This window comes from Aspergillus pseudonomiae (genome assembly GCF_009193645.1).
Source record: "Aspergillus pseudonomiae strain CBS 119388 unplaced genomic scaffold BDV37scaffold_128, whole genome shotgun sequence".
Taxonomy (NCBI): domain Eukaryota; kingdom Fungi; phylum Ascomycota; class Eurotiomycetes; order Eurotiales; family Aspergillaceae; genus Aspergillus; species Aspergillus pseudonomiae.
The window spans coordinates 30157-48425 of NW_022476120.1; the positions used below are offsets into that span (position 1 = coordinate 30157).

The 18269-nt window shown below is 49.0% G+C and overlaps 5 protein-coding genes across 5 annotated transcripts; 1 reads left to right on the plus strand and 4 right to left on the minus strand.

Annotated features, from left to right (window-relative positions):
• Nucleotides 1–3116: 3116 nt before the first annotated feature.
• BDV37DRAFT_264054 (8-oxoguanine glycosylase OGG1) lies at nt 3117–4867 on the minus strand. The gene is made up of 3 exons (XM_032083625.1): nt 4526–4867; nt 3672–4468; nt 3117–3608 (listed from the first exon to the last, which is right to left on the minus strand). The coding sequence occupies exons 1-3, from the start codon at nt 4618–4620 to the stop codon at nt 3211–3213; spliced, it is 1290 nt and encodes a 429-aa protein (XP_031935483.1). The 5' UTR covers nt 4621–4867; the 3' UTR covers nt 3117–3210.
• BDV37DRAFT_264056 (splicing factor u2af large subunit) lies at nt 4799–7201 on the plus strand. Its single transcript, XM_032083626.1, has 8 exons — nt 4799–4991; nt 5062–5087; nt 5146–5197; nt 5252–5692; nt 5756–6369; nt 6418–6679; nt 6726–6937; nt 6989–7201. Exons 1-8 carry the CDS (start codon nt 4964–4966, stop codon nt 7013–7015), a joined length of 1662 nt encoding a protein of 553 aa, XP_031935484.1. The 5' UTR covers nt 4799–4963; the 3' UTR covers nt 7016–7201.
• BDV37DRAFT_264062 (SNF2 family N-terminal domain-containing protein) lies at nt 7202–10739 on the minus strand. The gene is made up of 8 exons (XM_032083627.1): nt 10304–10739; nt 9639–10255; nt 9471–9575; nt 9195–9421; nt 9114–9147; nt 8872–9065; nt 7507–8815; nt 7202–7444 (listed from the first exon to the last, which is right to left on the minus strand). Exons 1-7 carry the CDS (start codon nt 10556–10558, stop codon nt 7941–7943), a joined length of 2307 nt encoding a protein of 768 aa, XP_031935485.1. The 5' UTR covers nt 10559–10739; the 3' UTR covers nt 7202–7444; nt 7507–7940.
• Nucleotides 10740–11432: 693 nt separating this feature from the next.
• On the minus strand, nt 11433–12167 carry BDV37DRAFT_276343 (uncharacterized protein; the record flags this gene model as incomplete). Its single annotated transcript, XM_032085547.1, has 3 exons — nt 11433–11731; nt 11771–11861; nt 12138–12167. The coding sequence occupies 3 exons, from the start codon at nt 12165–12167 to the stop codon at nt 11433–11435; spliced, it is 420 nt and encodes a 139-aa protein (XP_031935486.1).
• Nucleotides 12168–15137: 2970 nt separating this feature from the next.
• Nucleotides 15138–17714, minus strand: BDV37DRAFT_291222 (peptidase M60, viral enhancin protein; the record flags this gene model as incomplete). The annotated part of the gene is made up of 1 exon (XM_032088884.1): nt 15138–17714. The coding sequence occupies one exon, from the start codon at nt 17712–17714 to the stop codon at nt 15138–15140; it is 2577 nt and encodes an 858-aa protein (XP_031935487.1).
• Between the last annotated feature and the right edge of the window lie 555 nt (nt 17715–18269).

The window sequence follows — 18269 nt, forward strand, 5'->3', positions numbered from 1 at the left end:
CCCGAATAATCCGCCAACCGCGGATCCCCAAACCATCACATGTCACGACGACCCCTAACTTCCCCCATTTTCCCGACGCGCGCCCGCGCCATGGTTTCGTTTCTTCTAGAACGGCGCTGATAGTCTGTCATACATGGTTCTCCCGAGGTCCCCGTGGCAGATCGACAGTTGGTTTCCAAATTTCAATTGCCGTCATTGACTCCTTTCGGCTAGGATCTACTGCCAGGGTGGGTTATATTTGCGTAGTGGTTGGGGCAGACCGGTGGGGTTTGGGGTGAGACTTTTTTTTTTTTTTTTTTTTTCTCTCTGTATTGTCGCATTTGGGTCATGATTACGACGCTGCCCCGTGGGGTAAGCAAGGCTGGGTCGTGCATGGATGCCGTAGTGTAGTGGAGGTGATCGGTGGAGATTACTACCCTTGGGACGACGTGGTGTGATCGGATCTGTGGCATGATCGGTCCGGCATTGTGTGGATTTTGCGGGGGATAACGAGGGATCTGGGATCTTAGTTGGGGGTGTTATAGTTATACTGCTTGATTGTCGATATGGGGTTTGGTGGCATTGTGTGAGATTCAATGAAGTCAGTCAGTCCGTCAACTATTGAACTATATCACCGGGAGGTATGGAACACTATTACACTATACAACTGGAATGTAAGTAAGATACATCTCGGGACCCGGATACACAGCTTCCGTCCTGTGATGTGCATCCAGTCTACCATGGACCAACGCCTCGACCGGACCAAAGTCTTGTTGAACTTGGTCCAACGTCGCACAGCTTGAAGTTAGCTATCTGGCGTATCTGATCCGGTAGGTGAAGGCGAGGGGTCCTGTCTTCCGCAATGGCAGTTAAGGTTCGTCCCTAGTTTAGACAGGAAACGATGAGCTTGGGCCGAGGGTTCAGGGTGGACCACGTTCACATGTCGCACGCTGATCCATTTCCACTTCAATCAGCGATAGCCGACAGAGCTATTACAAAACATGACGCTCTTTGTGTGCCCGGGCTTAATCAGTGTTGGCGGTGGTGGCGAGTGCCGATATTACACAGTATATGATATATACTGATATACCCTGGGGATAGGGTTTGATAAGGCCTGTGATCACTTGACCTGGCCCTTAGGATGGCATTTGCTGTTTCGGGCAGCGGCTGATATTAGGTTTTGTTGACATTCTCTTAATGAGTCGAGACAGCTTGGATATTGGGTTTCCGAGGCGTCGACGACAAAGACGTTAGGTGTCATCTGCAGGACATGCCGGTCTTTGTTGCGATGAATCGGTATGCGTTTGCCGAGCCATGGCGCGCTTGCAGAATCAGGTACCGCCGTGCCATTGAGCTCCTGTCAAGCTTTGACCTTCGAAGCTCCTGAAAGAGCTACCATGGGTCATAGCGCCTCGATGTATCGTGGCTTGCGAACAAAGAATCTCGCTACAGGTACCCGACATAACACCGCGGGAAATTCGGGGATTCGGTACCGTTCAACATTTATGGATACTTACAGGCACTAATGCAAGTGGGAGATTTGTTGGGCTCAGACACCTTGATTTATTTGTCAAGACTGGTTGTACCTCTGCCATTGCCGAGGGTGGGATATTTGGTTAACCCAACAGAGTTTCTATGAAGCTCTACGGTCATGAGTTTGGCTGACATCTTGACGCAGAGAAACATGTGTTTAGCTGCCTAAAGCATATTCACAGAGTGGAATTACTGTTTTTGTGGGATGATATCAATCCTCAAACAAGAAAACTCAGCAATCTCATTTCAAATGAAGACTAAAGGGATTCTTCAACTGGGTCTATCATTAGACTCTTGATGTTAGTACACAGGATAGTTATATCTACATTCACATAAGACTGCTCACATGTCCCCTTCTGTGACCCTAAAAGGATAGCATAGCGACCCTGTCATGGAGCTTCCATCTACCCAAGGCCCCAGGACAGGGTATCTCAGATGGTGAGCAGATTAAACCCAGACACGGAGGACCGTCACCAACTAAACAGCAGGTGCGTATTTGCAATATGATACCCTGAATACCGGGATATGGCGAGACGAACTACACTGGTCGCCTCTTGGAGGAATGGTGTAATGATGTGCTCAATAAGTCTTTGCGGCCGCGAATAGGGCCCTGGATAGAACATACAACCGCTGTCGGCATTTTTGCAGCCAATATTCTGTGAGGTGGTCATTAGAGGAGGAGGAGAATGGATAATCTATAGTTATCAAATACCAGTCTCTCAGACCTGGTGTCAATATTCGAATGATATTGTCACAGGACTACGAGGTATCTAAGCTTACCAAACAGGTCAACTCACGACAGTTTTAAGTGTTTTTCTGTGGAAGCACTCTAAAAGTCTATCGTGTTTCAATAATAGTTTCACACAGGTTTAGCTACAGCAGCTGAATTGAATCAAGCTGATACAGTTGATGGGTTGCCACACCGTGCATGGAGAACACTTCCGATGCCTCTGGTGGTGTAAGGGCGAGAAGGTCGAAGGCCTGTTTTGCGATTAATTGGCGACGCGTCAAGATCTAAAAACGTGCACATCACCTTTCGATGATGTAGAACGATATGAGAAATTTACTCCGAAGACCCATGATGGCTATCTGACTTATGATGAGGGTCGTGTGGGTTAGGAGACGAGGTATATACTGCCTAGATCTTTTTAGACTGAACTTTTTCTTTGTTGATAAACCCTTTGTCGTGATAGTCCTATGCTCTCAGTTTCTGGCGACTATGGTGTTGCGAAGTGACGGGGCTTGCTTCATATACGGGCGTCCGGGATGTTGAATTGGCTGGCATACGTTGTCAGGTTACTTTGGCGTATTGTATAGACCAAACATCCTGAAAAAGCAAAGCTAGGATAGTAGTTTTATGTATTTGTTGAGAATACCATGGTGATGCAATTCGTACCGAGAGAGTTTTTGACTTCTAGAAAGCGTCGTCGAACAATACTAGGATTGATCATTAGAATCTTGCAAACCCGAATCCACGCACCTAGGCGTGCTTGGTCAATTGCCCTGGCTAGGGAGATAGTGCTAATATCCAGCACCAGATCTACAGCAATACTGTGGCGCGGTAGGGGTTGCTATGGTTCTTTGTTGAATAAACCCAGGTGTATCAGAGCTGTGCATATACTTGGTACATTCTATGCCATCTACATATTTCTCTTTCCAGTAAACGTCTATAAGACGTGAACAACCGAAATGGAATGGTTAGCGGTTCCGAAGCCGCTTTGACATCCGTCTTGTCGTCTGCGTCTCAACAATGGTCTTGACATCCTTATCATCACTGGGCTCGGTCTTCACGTTGCTTTCGCTTGCAGACCTCTTCACTCCTACAGCTGTAGCAGTAGTGATTTTCGTCGTAACCTCGGCTTTGCGATCCTCATCGGGCTCGTGCTTGACCTTGACTTGCACCTCCTCCTTCTTCGAAGCAACGAGTCGATCCGAGAATGACCTCAAGTTAGCCGTAAACAAAACACTCTGTGCCCAACCAGCCTCGCTTCCCCAAAGCTTGCGGAAATGATTGCCCACGGCGTCATATGTAGCCTTTGTCAACGATTTATGGGCACCTTTGCCAAACTTGTAATCTCTCTGAGCTATTTGCCACACTGTTCGGTAATGAGTTAGCATTCGACAACGTCCGTAGAAAGAAATAATGACAGGAAAAGTACCGTGGGTATCAACAGGAACAGATTCTCCCCATCCCAACCCCATCAGACAGACACAATCTGCAACCTTGGGCCCCACACCCTGTAACTCGAGCAGCTTCTCATGTGCCTCGCGATATCCCTCTCGGCCTTCTGGTCTCATCTCCCCACCGGGCGCAGGTTCAACCCCCAAAGCGGGAGACTCGGGGTTCCGCAAAGAATCCAACCATCCTTTCTCGCGCTGTGTTGAGACAATCACTGCCGTTTGATATATGTATTTGGCACGGTATCCGAAGCCCAGACTCCGCAGCCGACTCTCTACATCCTCGCCGGCCAGGGCCTCGGGTGGTGGGAAGTCATGGTACGCGCGGCCGTCGATAGAGGCGATGAAGGGGCCGTAGTTGATACAGAGTTTCTCGACCATCTGGGATATGCGCGCGATGTTGTTATTGCTGCTACAGATGAAGGAGACTAGAGCCTCCCAGGCGTCTTGACGTAGGATGCGGATTCCGGTGAATTGAGGAGCTTTCTTCTTGAAGTTGGGGTCGTTGGAGGACCAATGGGAGTAGAGGGATGTCAGATCGGAGGCGAGATTGAAGTAGTGTGTGAGAATAGGGAGGATGTCATCTTGATCAGATTGAGGTTTGTCTAGAGGTTTGTCCGAGTCGGCACGAGAGGGCGGATGTGATGAAGGTGGTGTTGGGAGAGGGGCCGGGGGTAAATAAGTCCTATAATGTAGATGTGTCGGGTCCTGATTGAGAGATAGGAGGCGACCATGGAGGACACATCTCCATTCATCGCTGTCAGGCACGTTGTGCCATCTAGATCAATTAGCCAATGCGCCGGATATGTATAGGAGAAAAAGGGGCAGCGCTCACCGAAATGACTGCCCACAACGGAGCGTCGTGTTAATGCATAGCTCGCTGAGACTAACTGGCAGTCTGCGCCATTCTGAAAAAGCCCCGACAGTCATGATAACCGTACTGAATCAGCTGGAAACTTCAAAAAGAGACTCCTATCATATCAGGGCAGATAAAGATTCTGCCAGTTCGGATGGAAAACAGAAGGCGGTCAACTTCGCAGACACACGCGCTAACCGCTTCGGCTCTAGACGCCGCGGCTGCTCGCCGATCGTCACGACTGGAGTTTTCCTCAGCGCAGCTCCGTCGTGCAAGCATCCTCTCCCTCATCCTGGATTGTTGGTTCTCTGCCCTGTTGCCCGCTTATTTTGACTAGAGGCATATCCCGAGGGCTGCTGCTTTTATAAATTTACCCACAACCAGAAACAGCAAGGAGCAACGAATCCTGAGCTCAGTATGAACGGCGATACGTATTCGTCCAGAGGTCAGTACTCGCAGTGCAGTCCCACTGTTAGCTGTCACATGGAATGGTCATCTAATCGTTATGGTCGCAGACTCTGGCCGCTCCAGGGACTACTACGTGAGTGCTTCATGGCTGTCATGTTGCCTTCACTTCATACTAACGTAAGCCCTATCAGCGCGACGAGCGACGAGAGCGCGGAGACAGAGGAGATAGAGGAGACAGAAGACGTTCGAGATCCCCCCACTACAGCTCTAGAAGTTCCCGACGCGAACATGAAGTAGATACGTACTCGTCGAGCCGTGACTATCGCGCCAGAGAACGGGAGGACCGCTACTCCAGCCGGAGGGATGATCGTGAATGGGACCGCGACCGCGGCGCAGACCGCGGTGGAGACCGTGGCGATCGCCGACGCAGAGACTACGATGATCGGTCATCCCGACGCGATAGGGATCGAGGAGATTTGTTCGAAGAAAGACCTAGACGAGATGGCAGAGACCGCGACCGTGAGCGCGACCGCGGTGATCGTGCCGACCGCGGCGGCGGCGGCGGCGGCGACAGGAGAGAAAGGCGAAGGAGTGCGTCGCCACCTCCTCGGAAGAGGGAAGCAACGCCCGACTTGACAGAAGTACAATCGGTTTTGACTCGAAAACGTCGTCTGACGCAATGGGATATTAAGCCTCCTGGTTACGAGAATGTGACTGCGGAGCAGGCCAAGTTGTCAGGTGAGATTGCTTTCATATGCCCGTGGATATGTGTTGGATAGAGAAAGTTTACTTACTTTGCAGGCATGTTCCCGCTTCCTGGTGCCCCACGACAGCAACCCATGGATCCTAGTCGCCTGCAGGCTTTCATGAGCCAGCCCGGTGCTGGAACGGCAGAGAGCGCCTCCCTGAAACCATCCAACTCCCGCCAGGCCAAGCGCTTGTTTGTATCCAACCTTCCTGCGAGTGCAACGGGAGAGAACTTGCTGTCTTTCTTCAATCTTCAGCTCAACGGCCTGAATGTCGTTCACAGTGTGGATCCCTGCATCTCAGCCCAAGTGTCCGATGATCGTAGCTTTGCACTCCTGGAATTTAAGTCGCCGAACGATGCTACAGTCGCGCTTGCTTTCGACGGAATTACGATGGATGAGAATGAAGCCTCCGGCAACGGAGCGGCGAATGGAGCACCCCAGGGCCTTGAAGTACGGCGGCCCAAGGATTACATTGTTCCCAGTGGCAATGAGCAGGAATACCAAGAGGGCGTATTGCTGAACGAGGTTCCCGACTCGCCCAATAAGATCTGTGTGTCAAATATTCCTCATTACATTCCGGAAGAGCCTGTCACCATGCTTCTGAAGTCCTTCGGCGAGTTGAAGTCTTTTGTTTTGGTTAAGGATAGCTCAACGGAGGAGTCTCGGGTAAGTACTGCTGAACGACTGACTATGGGCTGCGACTGACTTAGCTAGGGAATTGCATTCTGCGAGTACGCTGATCCTAATGCTACGAGCATTGCCGTGGAAGGACTCAATGGCATGGAACTGGGTGACAGACATCTCAAGGTTGTGCGTGCCAGTATTGGAATAACGCAGGCCGCCGGACTCGATATGGGTGTCAATGCGATGTCGATGTTTGCCAAGACCACTTCCCAAGATTTGGAGACCAGCCGTGTGCTGCAGTTGTTGAATATGGTGACGCCCGAGGAGCTCATGGACAACGATGATTACGAAGGTACGTACTAACCTTATGCCATCTTGTAGCTTACTAATGGCGATAGAAATCTGCGATGATGTGAGCGAGGAGTGTTCGAAGTATGGTCAGGTAGTTGAATTGAAGATTCCCCGTCCCTCCGGCGGCAGCAGACAGTCTCCCGGTGTGGGCAAGATCTTTGTCAAGTTCGACACGGTGGAATCAACAACCAACGCGCTCAAGGCGCTTGCTGGTAGGAAGTTCTCTGACCGGACCGTGGTGACGACCTACTTTTCTGAGGTAAGTCCCTGTCTTCCTTCCCGGAGTCCGTCTCATCTAACATTCGTCTAGGAAAACTTCGATGTGAACGCCTGGTAGTGTAGACGGCGGGAATGGACATTGTTCAATTGCTCTAGTTTTTCTACATTCTTGACCATTAAAGATGCTTAATCGATCAGATTCCCTGGGTTGACCGGACCTGGTGCAGGCTTGTCTGGCTGGGGTTATACATTTATTGCGTGTGTATCATAGCGAGAGTATGAAATTGGAGTGTATCATCTAACGCGATTATCATTGTAGATCTGTCACTAACAGGTAACACGTGGATCTATCGAACGGTGCGTGGCTAACGATCTGCTTCGAAGCTGAAGGGCAGTGAGCCTTGACAATGTCTCTATGGTACCGGTTTCATTGCATAGCTGAAGGATAGTCAGAGGTTCCTTCATCGCCAGCAGCAGATGCTTCCAGGTCCTTTCTGAAGTCCATCTGGCTGATCTTCAATTTCTGCGTTTGCTGAGAGCACATGGCCTGTAGGAATGACACAGTTAGCTCATGAACGACTATGCACCAACAGAAAAGGTATATCTGACCTCCTCAATACTGTTTTCAACAAGGTAGCGGGTGACTAGGACCTGCTGCTCCTGGCCAAGACGTATTGCGCGTGCAACAGCCTGGCTCTCAACACTAGGATTCCATTGCGGCTCGACGATGAATACCCGATTGACGGATTTTAGGTTCAACCTGCTTTACTTCAGCCAGAGTATTCTTCACAAGTAAGAATCATCGGAAAGCAGGCCGTACCCGAAAGCTCCTGTGCCTGTTGTCATGATCAAGACGGGAACCGCTCTGGTGCCATCGAATTTGTCAAGGATCTTTTGGCGCTGAGATGTCGGTGTTTTGCCGTCAATGCGCTCAAATTCTATACTTGAAACTTTCAGATGCTTTGCTATCAGATCAAGGGTCCGTGTCCAGCATGAGAAAATGATACTGCACCGTTGTCAGTGATAAGAACAGCTTGCACTGATCAACCATACCTTTTGGTTGTCCCTATATCCCTCTGCACGTCGGATATGAGCACCCTCATCTTGGATGAGTGACCGTCCGCGTTGAGATAATCTGCGCCGCTTCGGTTTCTCTGGTTTGACGCGGTGGGTATATGGCCACGGTAGCGTGATCCCCTAAGAGATTCACATAGTGGACAGTGGCGCCTCTCCTCTGGGTCTGACTGAATGCTGCTGCCCCACGAACAGTCATCACATAGGACATGCTTGCAACTTTCTACATACTTTGGCCGCCTGCCATGTGGCATAACCGGCAAAGGTTGTCGGCAACCTGAGCAGCGGTTCAAGCTATCCCTTGTCATAGAACAGACAGGGTCCAGCTCATCCTCCAGCAGGTTCCTCTTCGCCCAAGAGAACCGGGGCTGGTATGTTCCATGATTGCAAAAGCTCCTTAGCTGCAAAAAGACCTGGAACATGCCGAATGTCTCGGCTTGCTGATTGTATTCCCCAGCCTGCTGGTGGATGAATCGCTTCATGTCTTTTCTTGTAAGCTCATACTTAGCACGTTCTTCAGGAGTAAATTGCACACGGCGTAATTCTGATCGTTGGCCTGGCAGGTTAACACGCTCAATGGTTCTTCTGAGACAGACAGCTTCTAGAAGGTATGTGAGCCTTTCGATTGCTTTCCGCTTGGTTGCCCTGACTCCAAAAGGATTAGCTATCCAGTGACTGAAGTTTCTGGGATCGTGGAAAGGTTTTAGCTGTAAAAAGGCCAATAGTGAGCCTAGATCGCCTAAACTGTTCTGAATAGGAGTTCCCGACAGACACCAGCGTGATCTGGCTCTCAGTTCGACCACAGCCCTATGAAAGGTTGTGCTACGGCGACGTATCATGTGGGCTGAACCTGGTTAACATCGTCGCTTCATGCAGACATTACCCATGTCAGTGACCGACCTTCATCCAGGACAACTCGATACCACGCAAAGTCATGTAGCGGGCTCTGCCCCTTTCCGAGGATCTTCGCATCATGCTCCTTTGCAAGGGTGTTATACGTGGTAATGACAATATCGTATCGGTCGATGTTGCTAACTAGCTCCTTCCGCGATCGTCCATGGTATCTCATCATCTTCATGCCGCCATTTAGGTGACTGGAGGACTATTAGTATCTTGAGAGACCACGGTGACAAATTTCTTACTCATCAATCTCCCTCTCCCAGGTGTTAATCAACACTTTACAAGTTAGCTTGCTCATATCATTGCGGCGTGAAGGCCCTTACCGCGTGAGGGAACAATGACTAACGTCGCTCGACTAGGTGTCTTTGCAAGGGAAGCTCCTGGTAGAGCCTTCGTCTCCTCTACCCATTGACGTGCTTCGCGCAATGTCTTTGCCGTAAGAACCAGTGTCGTAAGGGATTTCCCCATGCCCATCTCATCAGCAAGGATTCCTCCACCACTCTCGTCAGGTTGCTCTTGCTGCTCGTTGCCGGTGATGACATGGCAATACCTAGTTCCAGTCAGTGCCAATGCTTCATACGTGAAGTGGGAGTTCCTACAGTTGCCCCCGGCCCACAGACTTTGGTTGCCAGAGGCGATACTTGTCTTCTGAGATATTGCCTGTTTCTCGCTGTATCATGAAATCTAACGCTTCTCCTTGATGCCTATTACATTGCAAGAATCAGCTTCTAGACCATTGCAGAAGGAGTACAGAATTGACAACTGACCGGTATAAGGTCCTGATCAATGTTTCGCTCCCTCCCAGTTCAGTAAGATGATCACCTCGCTGTAGCGAATTAAAGACCTCCGCCATGGTCTCGCCGAAGCCTTCGTCCCGCTCAGGCGTAGTTTCCGATACTTCCTCGTTTACGTCCTCCTCATCCTCGGTGTCTGTCTCATCCATCCCATCCAACCGTAAAATATGTGGATTATCATATTTGATCCCAACACGACAGTCATCGGGGTGTTGGAGGAAGAGATCTTTCTTTGAAAGCTCTCTGCCTACTTCATCGCGGTCATACTCTCTTCCATAAACGTTGATGCTCACACGGGTCGCAGCATCAGCTGGCTTCCCAGCCCGACGCAGGGACTCAACGAGCGAATTGAGATTGGTGAGAGCATCGATCTCGAATAAGGGCAAACAAATAAGTGCTTCCAACGCCTGCTCCATCTTTCTCGATAGATATCCTAGATCCGTGCCGTCAGGAAACCTGAGGAAGAGTGACCCGTCGCCAGATGGTTGGATGCTAAGGGTGTGAATATGCTGGTTATTATCTTTGAGTGCTAGGATCTTAGTCTCTAGTTCTTGGCCTTTCCCTACTAGTTTAACCTTCTCGTGGACGAGCTAAGTCTATGTTAACCTCTGATGCTTGTGCAAGGGATTGTGACTAACCATCCCATAGCAAACCTGCTTTCCCTGCTCACTGGACGCGACATCCACCATCAAAACGCCAACGTTACCCACCGGCCCATCGGTAAAGTCCACCCCAGGCGTTGATGTCATGGAAGTACCACTCAACCCTACATCATCAGGCACCGGCTGCAAAAAGGAGGCTTGATCAAAGGGAGTGGCGTCTAGCCCTGGAATATGCTCAAGCTGATCCACAAATATTAAGTCTTGGTCGCCAAAGGAATGATTGAACGACATATCTGTCGGATAGACGATCGAATCAAGGTGGTCCTCTGATGGGTTCAGAGCCCTAGTCCCATCAACAATGAACTACATAAAATAGCGGGACCATCAACTACCAGTCAACAGGCACTTCGAGCCTCGGACGAACACGCCGCATATCATCTGTCCAGTCGTCTCCATCGTCCTCGTCTGTCGGGTTGAGAAGTGGTCTGAGCGACATCGTTGTTGCTTGCTTAATCAATGCTGCTGTGACGATGGAATACGGGTTTCATGGATCTTCTGTTTGAAGTCACTAGCACCTGGGCTGCGATAAGGGGAAGAAATGCAAACCTATATAGCTGTGAAGAGCACTGATCTCACTGCTGAAGACGAGGCTGAACTAGGGCTGAGTCGGAGGGCTTAGATAAGCCCAACTGCCCCTCCTAACGTCCCCTCCAGGATGCTAAAAGTGCAGTGAGTATCCACTGGATGGCGACAAAGATTACATATAAGGTCAACGTCTCCTAGGCCCTAAAATTGCAGTACACGTCGCGTATGATTGTGCAACACGTGGCAGCCTAGACGAGGCTGACCGCAGAGCTCTCCAGTTCTCTAGCGGGCTAGAATTGCAGAGTCAGCCTCACTTTCTGCTTTCTGTTTCAGCATAATTGTTTAATCAACCCTCCATTGAGCTAAAGTTGCAGTGCCGCCACATTACTGATATACCTACTTTGCCATCAAGGTCTCGCTACTGATCTACAGATTTAACCCCAAGGCAGACAGTATTCGAGTAAATTGACTACCGAAATCCTCCAGCTATGGCCTGTTAAAGAATGACAAGAATTTCTGAACACACTTGAAACATTTGCTACCGTCACAGCTGTATCCGTATCATTGAATACCACCCTGCTCAGATCTTGCACCCAGCTGTCTGCTTGGCGTCACTCAAGGTAAAGCCAGATCCGCGAATCTCCGGAAAGGCATTGATATTGCGGCAGCTGGCCTCGAAGGTCGCAACCTGGTCACTACGGACAGGACAGGCCCAGGGGGTATTTTCATTCCTGCAGGGTATGCCAACAGCATGACAGGGGATGGGGCTGGTGTTGCAGCTCATGATGACGAAGTTGTTCTGGGCTGAGATGGCGGTCACCAGGGCGAGAGCGATGGCGGTGTATGTGAACTGCATTGTGCTGGATGAAGGGTTAGTTACTGATTGTATACATAGTGAATTGATTATCCAAGACCTACAATACTGTGGAGCTTGTGGGGTTTCTAGCAGACAAAGTTTGATAGTGTCCAAGTCCAGAGGAGGGTGTTTGATTGTTGGATACCAGCAGAACTCTGTGGGTTTCCTTGTTACTTAAATATCCATCGAGGCTACTATAGAATACTAACAACTCAGTTGTATAGAGCAGTAGCTGAGTATATTAGTCTAGATTCAGATAAGCATTATTTAGGTCCGCTAGCATCTGGGCTGCTCCAGGGCCGGAGGCCGGATGCATTGTCAAGCCACTCTGTTATCGTTGCACACTAGAGTACGTGTGCACCTACTTTGGCACCTTCTCTTGTCAGCATAATGCAATCTTTCTTGGTGATAGTGTTAAATTTCATATACCCCTGTTCGGCGTGCTTTTAGATGTAACATCATGCCTTGATCAGCGAGACGTTGTGAATATACCCCGAGCTGATATTGTTCGAAAATCCTTAACGACAATGCAGACTGATAGCACATCAGATGTGTATAAACCGCCATTGCGTCCTACCTATGGTCATTCGAAACATGGCAAATCATAGCTGGCGATTTTGTGGAATATGCTTGGGGAGTCATCATTGCTCGGCAACAGTCGGCTGCCCTGGATAGCCCATATCTATGGACTGAGACAAAGTAAGCTAATTGGAGCCTTGTTGTGATGGCTACCTGAGGTGCGCATGCCTGATTAGAAACTTGTCTGGGAAAATTCCGAATGCTCTTGTGCTTGGTAGTATTGGACCATCCAATGCGCGGATGGAATCTCTACGCTCCGAAATGGCGAAGGCTCTAACGGCCACATCGACAGGACTGGGGAAATCGAGGAAGAATCTTCATGGTAATGAAGGCTTGGATGATTACGTGTCGAGCATGGGAGGTATCAGACTGGGTTAAGATGAACGTGGATGTTTGTCTTTTGGATGGTTTCTCAATCAATAGTCAAGAAAATCACATCTGCTATATCATAGCTGTAAGATTGCGACTGAATAGAAAGTAAAGAGCTTTTCCAACAGTTGGCTGTCAGTTCGAATTCTTGTAACCTCATAGCTTCATCTTAGCCCACTACGTCATGGCTATACCTATAATCCTTTGTCTTCCCAACCAACTAAAACAATGATATTGCTCAGCCTTAGCTTCTGAGTGTCGGCAGCCGAGTGTATCGCAGAGTATGGCGTCTTGATGAAAGCCAGTTGCTAGATTTCCCATCCGTGTGACCCATGGAGCTACAACATTGCCATAGCAGGCCTGATAATTTGCCTGATATAGCTGACCTCAAGAATTCGTAGACCCTTTGAACTTCGGAGAAAGCAATATCTTGTGCACGAATATGTTCGCCATGGGGTTATGGAACTCCATCTTGAGCAGTCCTAGCTAGTTTTACGGCAGAAGTGGAATGGAGCTATGGTCTCATTGGCGAGAAAATGAAAAGTTGTCCCATGCTCCATTTCAGGACGGAGGGATAGGAATCCATTAATAGTGGCCGTTTGTACCTTGTGACTACTTGATCCAGATCTTCCAAGCTGACTCCGTCTCCAATATGTATAATATAGAGCTGGGGAACTGAGATATTGAAGGTAATAACTAGCGAACTCATCTTGTGTGTTTTTGGGTTAAACATGAATCATGATTCAGTATATGATATCCTACGATGTGTAGTTCATGGTCTACACTCACAGTAACATGTCCGGATTATGTTTGAGAAAAAATATAGATATGTCAATTCGATAACAAACAGGAACAGACAACCCAACAGTATTGAACCATACAGAGATTAAGCTAAGTTTCACCAATCCTAACTGTTACTAAACCTTCTCCCTAGCCAAGAGACTAGACCAGACAATCTCATATCTACTCAACAATGTCCAGATATCCCATGGCATTTTAGAACACCGTCGGTGCCAAGCTCCAACACACCATCTACAAACAATCAGTTAACACAACAGTCTGGTTTTTATTGCACAAAATACTCACCTAGGTTGAAACTCCTGAGACCCATTTTTACACCTGTAACACGGTCGGTATGGTCTTTGGGCTCGGGCACGTTCGCGCAGTGACAGAAAACGTTGTCGCCTTGTTCGTTTCTTTGGAAACGGCAGTTCCAACAATTCCCATTCCAACTAGCAAGTCCATTTCCACTAATATTGTCAGTTATTGCTGATTCCATATAGATAACGTGGGACATACTTCTTTTCTGCGGTAAACTTATGCGCTGTTTTATCCCAACCAAGGCATCTGTTCAGACACAAACCTGCCGTCACTTCACCAGCATCCCTGTTATTCTTGCACTCCGAGAACAAACTCTGTGCAGGTGCATATTGTTGGTTTCTTTGAGGCTGTGGACCGCGTATCTCTATCCAAGGGCACTGTTTTAAGATGTACTTTCTGTCGCGAGGGGAAGTGGGCATGCTTCGTTTTGCGGGAGTCATGTCGTTGCCCGCAGCCAATGCTATCAGGAACGAGGCAAAGACAAGCAACGGCCAGTACATTTTTGCAGTCCGCTTAACGAGAAAGGATAGAATTGTAGACAATGAACACGAAGAGAAAGGAGTGAAAAAATTAGGACCCTGTTGAATTCCAGTACTTTCTGGGGTCGAGGCACAGACAATTTATGTGAATTCCGCTGTCTCTGTGAAAGTAGACTGGGCCCACGCAGTTCAGAATGCCCCTGAGATCAGAAGTTAGCTTTTTCTGTCTTTCTTTATGGAGTTTGATTCTGTGCCACAGTGTAGAGATCAGCTCCACTAGTTGCTTTGCAATCAGTGCTGGTAAAGCGGCCTGAGCACCTGCCGCGAAACATGCTCTAAGAAATGGGGCACTCAGGGCAAACGGGATGGAAGCTTCAGCCTTCCCCATACCAAGACCGATCACTTTAGGCCGGTCCCCATAATTAAATCCATCACCTTAGATAATATCTCTTGGACCACTAGGGTGTATTCCTTGTCAAGTCTGAAAGGTGCAAGTTAAACCATATTTCGCAGCGCCCTGGAACAAAGCCTCCCATGGCAAATTGTATTCGACACTAAAGTTTGTATTAAAGGACCAAATGATGGACCTCGAATGAAGCATAACAGTTCCAGGCTGTAAGCCTGCAAAGGTGAATAGTCAAATGTCATTCAGCCGCTCTCCTTTATCCCCAGGATATCAGGCTGCAGATGAACATGATTTTGTCTTCAAACAGGCTCTCATATTTCAGCCTCTAGCTAAACAAGACAATCAACTCTCTCGCCTAGCCAGGTTTCTACATACTAGTAAATGACCGCAGACTGTGTAAAAGGAAGTGAGAAGCCACTAGACTAATCAAAACTATTTCACCACACACTATATCCCTACAGGCAGACCAAAAGTCCAGACTGTCTGTCTCCCGAGTCAAGTTTTGGTAATAAGCTCGAGCCCCGTGGACGTAACACGGTAACTCTGTCTTGTTTCACGATTAGACAAGCGAAGCTCCCGCATGTTGTTGTTAACGAACAGGCGAGTGGGCGCTTCCTCATGACGGATATTGAGCACCTCTCCTCCGTAGCCAGAAATAGGAAATGTCCAGTTTCTTGCTGTGTGAGATGTGCTGCCCTTGACATCCAGATTAAGTAGCTCGTTTCCATCGGCATCTAGAACCTGCAAGGCGGCGTACGTGTCATTGAAATAGTGATGAGCTACACCGTCCTTCAAAGCTACAGTCAGTTTCCTGCCAACTAGATCTAACTCTGCCGTCAGGAACTGCCAATCCCCGATGCCTTTGAATGCAGCCGTGAAGGAATTGCCGAGACCTTCGTTGGGTGCGTTATTGTCAGATGGTATGCAGTCGGAATATCTTTTCAGCAGATCGTCGCGTTGAGAGCCGGTAAACTGGCCGATGGCCAGCCAAATATCTACCTTGCTAGGACAATCGGCGTTTAACAGAGTAGGGTGACCCCGAAGTGCAGTTGCCGCTGCTTCTATCCGCGCTGACAAGGCAGCCAGCGGGTCGTTGTTGAGTGACTGGTTCTTGAGACCACTGGCGGTTATCTCGAAGGTATTCGTTTTTTGGGTGTGGTCGATCACTCCGTCAAAGTTTGGTCTCAGCTGAATACGGTGGCTGGGTTCCGCATGATAAACCTCGAGTGTATAGCCCGACTTGAAGGGTAGCTTGTCATTGCGTAGTGTTGCCCCGACACCTGGCATTGTGGCGCGAAACTGCTCTTGCCCACTGTTATCTTTGATAACCACTTCTGCGTATGTTTCATTACCAAAGTAGGAATGGGGGTCTTTGTTAGTCACAGCTACTTGCACGACATGATTTGCTTGGTCGACTAGTATGGTGCTGAACAAACTGTCCCCTAGGCCTAGCAGCCTGATCTCTTGGTTGGCTACCTGAGAGCCAGTTTGAGGGACAAAGTTCACTTGCACTTGAGCTGATCCAGGTTTGACAACAAGATAGTGTTGATCCACCTGATATTTACTGTTTCGCCCCAGCGGGAGACGCAAAGTATACACCCCGATAGGCAGAGCTCCAAGGGCTACATTCGCGGTCTCAATAGTAAGCTGGCGGACATAGCGGGAGCCGTCTAACACTGTAACGGTCTTCCCGTATATCTGGCTCAAGTCATCGATCTTGAGCTCAAGGGTGACATCGCCTTTGATCCCACTAGCGAGCATTTGTGACACGTGGACTAGTGTCAGAGGGCTTTGCAGCTTCAGCTGCCCTTGTAGCTTTGTCAATGTATCTCCATCCACAAGATGGTTAAGAGGATAAACGGCTCTGCCCTGACCGAACTGGTTGAGCTCACACTGCCCTGGCGAGATATACCCGCTGCATAGCTCCACGATTGGTGTCACATCGATGTGTCCAATGCGACGGAAGCTGTCAGAGAGCATATCAAGAAGCAAATGGTCAGTGGAATCGAAATTTGGCTGGTTGCTAACCAGGCGATATTGTTGGTTGAAATCGGCAAACGAGTCGACACCCGCCTTTTCCACCATCAACATTAAGAAGTACAGCTTTGCCCGAAGGTCCCAGTCATTGAGCGACTTGTGCGACGTGATATAATCCGTGATACCTTGCTCAACCTGGGCTTGCTTGCCATAGTTGTACAGCCAACCTTCCTCATACTTGCGGTCACCTAGATAGGCGCTCTGGTATAGAGCGGCATAAACATTGTTGGATACTTCCCCGTTCCAGAAGTATCGGTCATCGCGGAACGACATCTGATACCCGTGTCCGATCTCGTGCAGATTGCCCCAGTTGCTCGGAGACGGCAGCAGCCACCACTCTTTGATCGCATTCGTGGACGCTGCGGTCCAGCTCTGGCCGTAATATGCGCCACCAGCGCCGTGTTTATCAGCCTTCATGAAATAACGATTGGTAATGTTCAGGTCTGATGGACGCTCTGGCTCGAACGACAGCCCAGCCAATGCATTGTAAAACGAAAAAACTGATTCGTAGTATCCTATCAGCCCATCAATATTGTCCACCTCTTGCGGATGCCTCAGTGCCTCTTTATCAACCACGGGAACGAGGACTTGGGTGTAGCTGGAGTCAAGAAGTGCGAACTCCGACCCCTGATTATCCCAGTGATTGAAGAAGTCGGTCTGACTTTGTCCCTTGCGATAAACGGGTAGTTGCTTTGAACCGTCAGGATATTCATATTCAACCACCGGCGTCACAGCGGCCTCTGAGGTATCGGCGTACACCGTGTCGATGAATGGTACAGAGACAACGCTCACACTGAGCTCGGCCCAGTCGTTGCCCACTTTCTTGGAAGCCTCCGTATTCTGATCATCATTTAACAAGCGCAGAGTGAGCTCGCCAGTGAACGTGGCATTTGTTTGACGAGCCTTGATAGTTTGGCCAGCGCCAAGGACGATGCTGAGATGCTGGCGATCATGGTCAATACCTTTGCCCAGCCCTGCGGCATCGAGCCACTTTGGACGTGGGAGGACGGGGATGTGTTTGGTTTTGATAGCCATGATATGAAAACGGTGGTCCTCACAGAGCGTAAGGATTACCTCGATGACAAAAGGTATGACAAAAGCCTAGGAAATACGAGAAAAATCTTGATCTTTTTTGCAGGACTTTGAGTGGGTACTGACCCAATTAAATTGATCGACCTGGAAAGTTTTGATATCCGTCCCTCGTGGATACTTTGCTTGTTTATATCTATGACAGGACGTTTGGGGCCATGGTGCGTCACCTTTACACCCTATAAACCCCACATCTTCATATCATGTAATATAATTAATGTTTGCGAGGCTAGCTGAGCTCGCCCACAGCTTGAAATCAGCTTCTAACCCCGCATTTTCATTGTACGAATAGCAATTCGAACCAAATGCGCACGCCGCCAAAAGGGGAAGTTTTGGGCCCTGAGTTCAGCTCATCACAACGTAGCTATTGCCGTTCAGCTCTGGCTGCTATGCATGCATATGCGAGAGCTGCGGAGTGGAAAATGTAACCGACATAGGTTCTTTTCGTGATTGGCCAGGATAATCATCAGCTGGGTAGGGATGCATTTCGACAGCGGCTGG